This window comes from Elephantulus edwardii, unplaced genomic scaffold (genome assembly GCF_000299155.1).
Source record: "Elephantulus edwardii isolate Elephantulus edwardi_28Jun2011 unplaced genomic scaffold, EleEdw1.0 scaffold00208, whole genome shotgun sequence".
In the NCBI taxonomy this organism is placed as follows: Eukaryota; Metazoa; Chordata; class Mammalia; order Macroscelidea; family Macroscelididae; genus Elephantulus; species Elephantulus edwardii.
Window position 1 is genome coordinate 76112 of NW_006399958.1, and position 7219 is coordinate 83330.

At 52.2% G+C, this 7219-nt stretch overlaps 1 protein-coding gene across 1 annotated transcript in view; it reads right to left on the minus strand.

Moving 5' to 3' along the window:
• Positions 1-3339: 3339 nt before the first annotated feature.
• The window catches only part of LOC102853808 (galactoside 2-alpha-L-fucosyltransferase 2-like), a 6839-nt gene continuing 2959 nt past the window's right edge, over positions 3340-7219 (minus strand). The window contains exon 4 of the mRNA XM_006897327.1: positions 3340-4346. Within this exon, the coding sequence (XP_006897389.1) occupies positions 3340-4346 (1007 nt within the window). The remainder of the gene's footprint in view (positions 4347-7219) is intronic.

A 7219-nucleotide genomic window follows, 5' to 3' on the forward strand; every position in this document is an offset into this window, starting at 1 on the left:
CTTTTTTTTTTTATTGTCCAGCTTTCTAATGCATAGCAAGTGGTTGCAAAGACCATGACCTGTATCAAGCGCACCTTAGTCTCCAGACTGACATCGTTGCACTTCAGTTCTTTAGAGAGGTCTCTAACCGCAGACTTTCCCACAGCAATACGTCTTTTAATTTCCTGGCTGATGGTGCCAAGAGTGTTGACTCTGGAGCTAAGCAAACTGAAGCTGTGAACAATCTCAATTTCTTCACCATCCATCATGATGCTGCCAATCGGCCCAGTAGTGAGAATCTTTGTTTTCTTGATATTGAGCCTCAATCCATACTGAAGACTGCAGATCTTGACCTTCCACAGCAAGCACTTCAGGTCCCCCTCAGTTTCAGCAAGCAGGGTTTTGTCATCTGAATAATGCAGATTGTTGATGATTCTTTCTCCACTCCTGATGCCACATTTCTCCTCGTAGAGCTCAGCTGCCCGCATGATCTGTTCTGCATAAAGATTGAAAAGGTATGGAGACAAGATACATCCATGGCATACACCCTTCCCAATTTTGAACCATGCAGTGTTTCTTTGCTCTGTTCTGACGACTGCCTCCTGGTCCAAGTATAGGTTTCACATTAGCACAATCCTTAAGTGTTCTGGGAATATTTACAATAAACTAAATGCCATATCAGGAAAAGAGGGAGGCTCGGATACAAGCTAGAATTCACCCTTTAGATGTTTACAGGGGTAGGCAGTAAAGCAAACCTTAAACATTTACTCAATTCTTGTATTTGCTAACCCCTCCCTCCTGAGTCAATAGAAAGAGCTTAGCTTCATTTGCATAGAACTCTATTTGTGATTTGCGGGAAATTTTCAACAAAGGCGCAGGGAAGCTGGGATCTGCGCTTCAGTTGTTCAAACTTCTCGCCCCCCTGCTTTACCTCTGTTTACTTACACATTCTTGGTGTTCTCTCTTGTTATTAATATACTTGACCCTCGGTCGGTCGACAACAAGTTCTGGTGGTGGTGTCCTGTTAAGAAGCTGTGCTCCAATGCCAAAGGCATGCCGTTTGAATCCACCAGCTGCTCTATGGGAGAAGGATGGGTAGTTTCATCCTGCACAGTTTACTGCCTCTTAAAACGCACTGGAGGGTCAGCTCTCAGCAGTTCTGACTCCATGGCACACAACAACAACAACGGGCTGGTGGCGGATCACAGCTGAAAGCAGAGAATACCAGGAGGATCTCTATCTGTATTCTACTATGTAAAGACATTTGACTGTGTGGATTATAACGAATTATGGCTACTAACATCGGGAAGACTAGGTATCCCAGCACACTTCGTTTTGTTTATACTAAGCAGGAGTGGCCTCCACTTCCTAAACAACATGCCTCTGGAAACTCTATGAACTTGGATAAATGTCGCTAGTTGTAGAGGCGCTTCAGGCCTTTTGTTCACAGGGTTCCTATGAGTCGTGCTTGAATAGAAAAAAATTAACAACAATAACAGTTGTGTTATACATACACCAAGAAGCTATTATACAAACAGAGCAAGGGAAGCCTGTGTGGTTTAAAATCAAGAAAGGTGTGCATCAAGGCTGTATCTTTTCTCCATAACTATTCAATCTGTAGGTTTGGCAAATCTTTCTCAAGAAGCTGAACTACAGGGAGCTCTGGTGGCCTAGTGGCAAGACACTGCACTGCAATTCCAGAGGTACAGGTTCGAATCCACCAGATGTTCTACTGAAGAAGGAGGGGCAATCTCCTCCTCTACCAGTCAGGTCCGATTTGACGGCACACACACACAAAAATAATAAAAGAATTTTTTTAAATAAAGAAGCTGGACTATATAAATAAGAATGTGGCATCAGGAAGAAGACTCATTAACAGCTGGTGTTATGCAGATGACACAGTCTTGCTGGCAGAAATAGAAGAGGACTTGAAGCATTTGCTACAGATCAAAGATGACAAGAGCCTTCAAGACATCTCAATCTTAAGAAAACAAAACCCCTCGCCACTGGATCAACAGGCAACATGCTGGATAGAGAGAACATTGGGTTCACAATGAGTATCGTCGGTGCCAGTGGTCAAGAAACGAAAAAGATCAACAAATGATAGAGAAGCTGTGGTATAGTCACACAATGGAATACTATGCAGCACTGAAAAACAAGGAACTCATGAAATATTATGCAAAGTGGATGACCCTGGAGGATATATCTCGGTCACAAAAGGACAAAGATTTTATAGGGTCACTGTTGTAAAACGGGACTGACATCAGGGTTGGGGGGAGATGGTGCTTTAAGCCACCAAGTTTTGCATTTCTGCATACCAGTGGACCACGGCCCCTTCTCTCTGTCTCTCTCTCTCTGTCTGTCACACACAAACCCACACACACTCTCTGGCTCTCTCTCTCAGCAAGGGCTCTTACTCCAGCAAGGGCTTGGGGAGGTTGATTAAGGCCCCAAATGGCTCCCCCAGCACAATTATCATTAACATATGAAAGAAGATAAATTATTGCATCTTTGTAAAACCTAAGAAACAAGAGTGTATATGAAGACTCAATATTATTAATATATGAAAGAAGATAAGAAAGCCAAGAAACGGGGATTAGCATGAATTCCTGCTTTAATATCCACAAAGAAGTTAATTGCACCTACATGAATACTACCATTTCAACACTTTAAAATACACAGAATGTAAGAAAATCAGAATTGCAATCGCTTTATATAACTTTCTCGTTGGGCTTTCTTGGAGGCGGGTGCTATCTGCTGGGGTTACGGATCACGCTGAGGGGTGTGAAGTCTGTGGGGGCGGCAGAAGCCACTGCTGAGACAGCTGTGGTCTGGGTTCTGGGGACCCCTTGGGGTCAGGATGCTGCTTCTTTGACAAATAAATATAGGCGGCCCTGTCTGCTGGGGAATCCAGGACCTTCTGTCCCAAGGCCGTCCCCTAGAGCCCAAAGACCAACAACGCCATGGCCAAACCCTTCCTCCATGACCAAACCCTTCCTCGAGGTGAGGGCAAAATATGTGTATGTCACTCTGCTGGTGCTGAGGAAGTGTGCACTCCAGATCTTAATGCAGTCCACATTCTCAAGCTACTGAAATGCTCACAGGGGGTGCTAGGCACACGGTGGTCATTTCCTGTCCCCTGTGTCAGCTTCTGGAGTCCTCAGGGGAGCTGCTGTCAGCTCTGTACGGTGACCGCTGTCACGTGGCAGAGAGGGTAAGCCACGTGTCCATGGTCACTCAGCCTGGAAGCAGCAAAGCCTAGACTCAAACTGGACGGCACTGGCTCCACCCAGCCCCCCTCACTAGAGCAGGACTAGTGGCCGTTCTTGGGGCCATCAGCCAGGAGGCCCACTCACCCACTCATGGCCCCAGGTTCGCGGCCATGCCCACCCACTCCGGGAGGAAGCTGGCTTTGGGCCTGAAGACCAGGCGGAAGGGGGAGTCCGGCAGCGTGAAGTTGTCCAGGTAGACGGTGTCCCCGCCGGCCAGGTAGGCGGCCCAGAAGCCGAAGGTGCCGATGGTCATGATGGTGTGGTTGCACTGGGTCAGCAGCGCGAAGTCCCTGGCGGGCGAGCCTTGCAGGCCTTTGCCGGCAAACACGACGTCCCCGAGCGAGGCGTTGATGTGCCGCCGACACCAGGCCATGTCGTCGCTGGTGACCACGAAGACGCAGTCGCGGTGGCGCGCCCGGAACCAGTCGAGGGCTCGCTGCAGGTAGCCGGGGTCGGCCAGCACGCCCCTCCACACCTGCGGCATGACGCGCAGGTAGTCACCCCTGCGCACGTGCACCCCCACGAAGGTCACCGTGCGCGCGCGCTGGGCCTGCAGCTCCCCGAGCAGGCGCTGCGCGCCCTGGCGCAGGTGGCCATGCAGGGTGAACTCGCTGAGGATCTCGGCGCGCAGGTGGTGGTAGAAGGTCCAGGAGCAGGGGTAGCCCGTGAGGTGCACGTACCTCCCCGGGATGTTGCGGTACTTGTCCTCCATCCAGTCCTTCAGCCGGTAATCCACCCAGGGGATCCTGCTGGCCACGGCGCTGGGCAGGACGGGCAGCGTGATCCTGAAGACCGGGGCCAGCGTCCGGTGCATCTGTGCGGGGATGAAGGCTGGACGCCCGTTCATCTTGGCCAGGGCGTACAGGGTGGCGTACTGACCCATCTGGTTGCCCAGGCGGCCGATGGAGTTGATGGTCCACGCGCCCTCTTGGGGCAGGTGCTCCGGGAGCAGGACCACGTGCATCGGGTAGGCCCAGGGACCGGACACCGGGGCCATGCGCTGGTAGCAGTGGAAGATGGTGGCCATCGTGAAGATGACCAGGAGCACGTAGACCTTGGAGAGGTCAGGGCACACGGCCCTGAGTCCCGTGATGCCTGCGGAGAAAGAGAGAGGCCGTTAGCCGGGAGGGATGTTGGGGAGCCTCCACTCACGCCCCCGTCCCAATCATTCACTCACTCGTTCAATCAGTCCCCTCTAAACGAGTCACAGCTGAAACCCCACGGGAGGAGACTGCTCATCTTGCTAGGATGGCAGCTGATGGATTCAAACCACATGCCTTGGGGTTGGCAGTGCAATTCCTTACCACTATGCCACGTAGCCCACGCTGCGAGACCCACCATGCAGGTCTAAAGGACACGGATGCTGAAACTCAGCCCACCCCTTACAATGGCTGTGTGACTTCAGTCAGCTTCCTCATATGATAAACAGGGGTAAGGCGGTCGGGCTACTTGAAATTGCCACCATCTGACCAAATTTTGGGTGGTTTGGTTTTTTTTTTAATTAATTTTAATGAAAGTTTACAGAGACAGGTTTTCCAGTCATTCACTGTTGCACTTTTCTCCCTACCCGCCCCCGCCCCAATTCACTCCTCTCCTTGTAAAGAAAGACTCTTTTCATTGTTATGTAATTCCTTCCCCCCAAGTCCACTCCACCATGCAGCCTTCCCTCTGAACTTCTGTAATGACAAGAATACCCATTCATATACCCCTGTTAAACAGTTCACTCCCTCATATACATCACTCCTCCCCTCCTTCTGTCTTCCCTCAACCCAGATGTCAGTCCCGTTTTACAACAGTGGCACTATGCAGTATTTGTCCTTTTGTGACTGAGATATTTCACTCAGCATAATGTCCTTCAGGGTCACCCATCTTGCATAATACTTTATGAGTTCCTTGTTTTTCAGTGCTGTATAGTAAGTATTCCATTGTGTGAATATACCACAGCTTCTCTATCCATTCTTTTGTTGATAGTCACTTGGGTTATTTCCAGCTCTTTGCTATTGCGAACAAAGCCACGATAAACATGGGTGTGCATATATCGGACCAAGTTTTAACTACACGAAGAGTCATTTCACACACTGTAACCTGAGGTCTCCCAGTGGCATAGATGGATGGCTCTCCTGAACGGTGATCAGTTTGAACCCCACCAGAGAGGAGACGTTTGGTCAACATGGTGATTAACAGACCTGTGAGCAGCTGCTGGGGACAGGCGTGGAGCCCCAAGTTCAGTGGCCTGAGTGCTTCCAAGTAAAGCCCAACTATGGGGTCCTGCTTGTTGGGGTGGGGCGGAGGGCTACACGGGAGAGCTGCGGTTCCAGCCTGAGCCTGGGTGACCCCCAAGTGAGGAGGGTGAACTCTGCAGGGACTAAGAGCCCGGGGTGCGTGGCACCGCCCTCCTCTCCCCACAAATAGCCAGTTCCAAGCTCACACACTCCCCCGTGTGGCGTTTCATCAGCCTCACAGCTACGTCTTGGGGTTTCAGCCTGAAAACTCCCAAAAATTAAAAGCCTCGTGGATGCTGCTTTCAAGGTCTTGGGAGGTGAGGGGGTAGGGAGGGCAGTCCTCAGTCTACACTCTCCAGAAGGTGGGGGCCACTCCAGCCTGAGCTGAACTCAGCCGAAGGCAGAGTGGGCACCGATAGCCTGGCAGCTACTTGAAGACCAGTGTGAAAACCACGTGTAGAAATAACCCTTCTAGGGAGCTCTGGTGGCCTAGTGGCAAGAAGCTGCACTGCAATCCCAGAGCTATACAGTTCGAATCCACCAGATGCTCTGCTGGAAAAGGAAGGACAATCTCCTCCTGCACCAGTCAGATCTGATTTGACGGTACACGTGCACAGAAATAATAATAACAATAAATTAGAAATAACCCTTCTAATGACAGGCCCCCCCACCCAGGGCGCATTAAACTGGGCACACAGGAAGTCCCCCCAACGCCGGCTCCACTGTGCCGGTTTCTCACCGCAGAATTCTTGGGTCTAGCTGGGGGGTCTCAGCGCATTTCCTCCTCATGAACCCCATGAGGAAGGCGCTTGTTTTTCTTCATTTAACAGAAGTGGAAACTAAGGCACAGCGAGGCGGCGCCGGACACTTGCTCCAAGTCACCCAGCAGGCAAGGAGGAGGCAGCGTCTGATCCCAGACAGTCTGACCCTCAGCCTCTGCCACTTTCCTGGGCTTGGCCAGTCATTACGTCCCGGTTGACGGGCACCCAAACATGAACCCTCTGGGGTGCTGTGCACACCTCCGCGCTGCACCCTCGTCTCTCGGACGATCTAGGGGAATGAGGTCCTCTCCTCTCCGTTCTGGTGCTCCTGCCCCTCCCCTACCTCCCCAGGGGACCCTCAGGGGCGCCAACACCACCCACCCACAAGGCTTTTAGGACCCCGCTGCGGGTCTTCAGAGGCTGTGACTCGCTCTGGAGGTGACTGCTGGTGGATTTGAATTGTCTGAGAGGGTCAGACTCCCGAGTTAGCGGCACAAATCCCAGTGTACTAGAAATCCCAGTGTACTAGGCCGCCAGCGGTCCCTCCTGGACACAGACCCCCTTGGGACACAGCCCCCATGACACAGGTCTCCTGAGACACCCCCCTGGGAAACAGCCCTCCCTGGGACACGGGCCCCCCTGGGACACACACTCCCCTTAGGACACAGTTCCCCTAGGACACAGCCCCCTCCCCACCCCAGGGTCCTCCCTGGGACACATCCCCTAGGACACAGGCCCCCCACACACACACACAGCCCCCAGGGACACAGGTCCTCCTGGGACACACATCCTTTAGGACACAGGACATCCCCTGGACAAAGCCCCCTGGGACACAGGCCCCTCTAGGAGACAGCACCCTCGGGACACCCACATAGCCTCCCACAGGTTTCCCCCAGGACAGCCTCCCTCGGAACAGCCCTCCCCAGAACACAGGCCCCCTCGGCAGCATTAAGTGCTCCAGTTCCCAGCACTCTAGTCCAGGTAC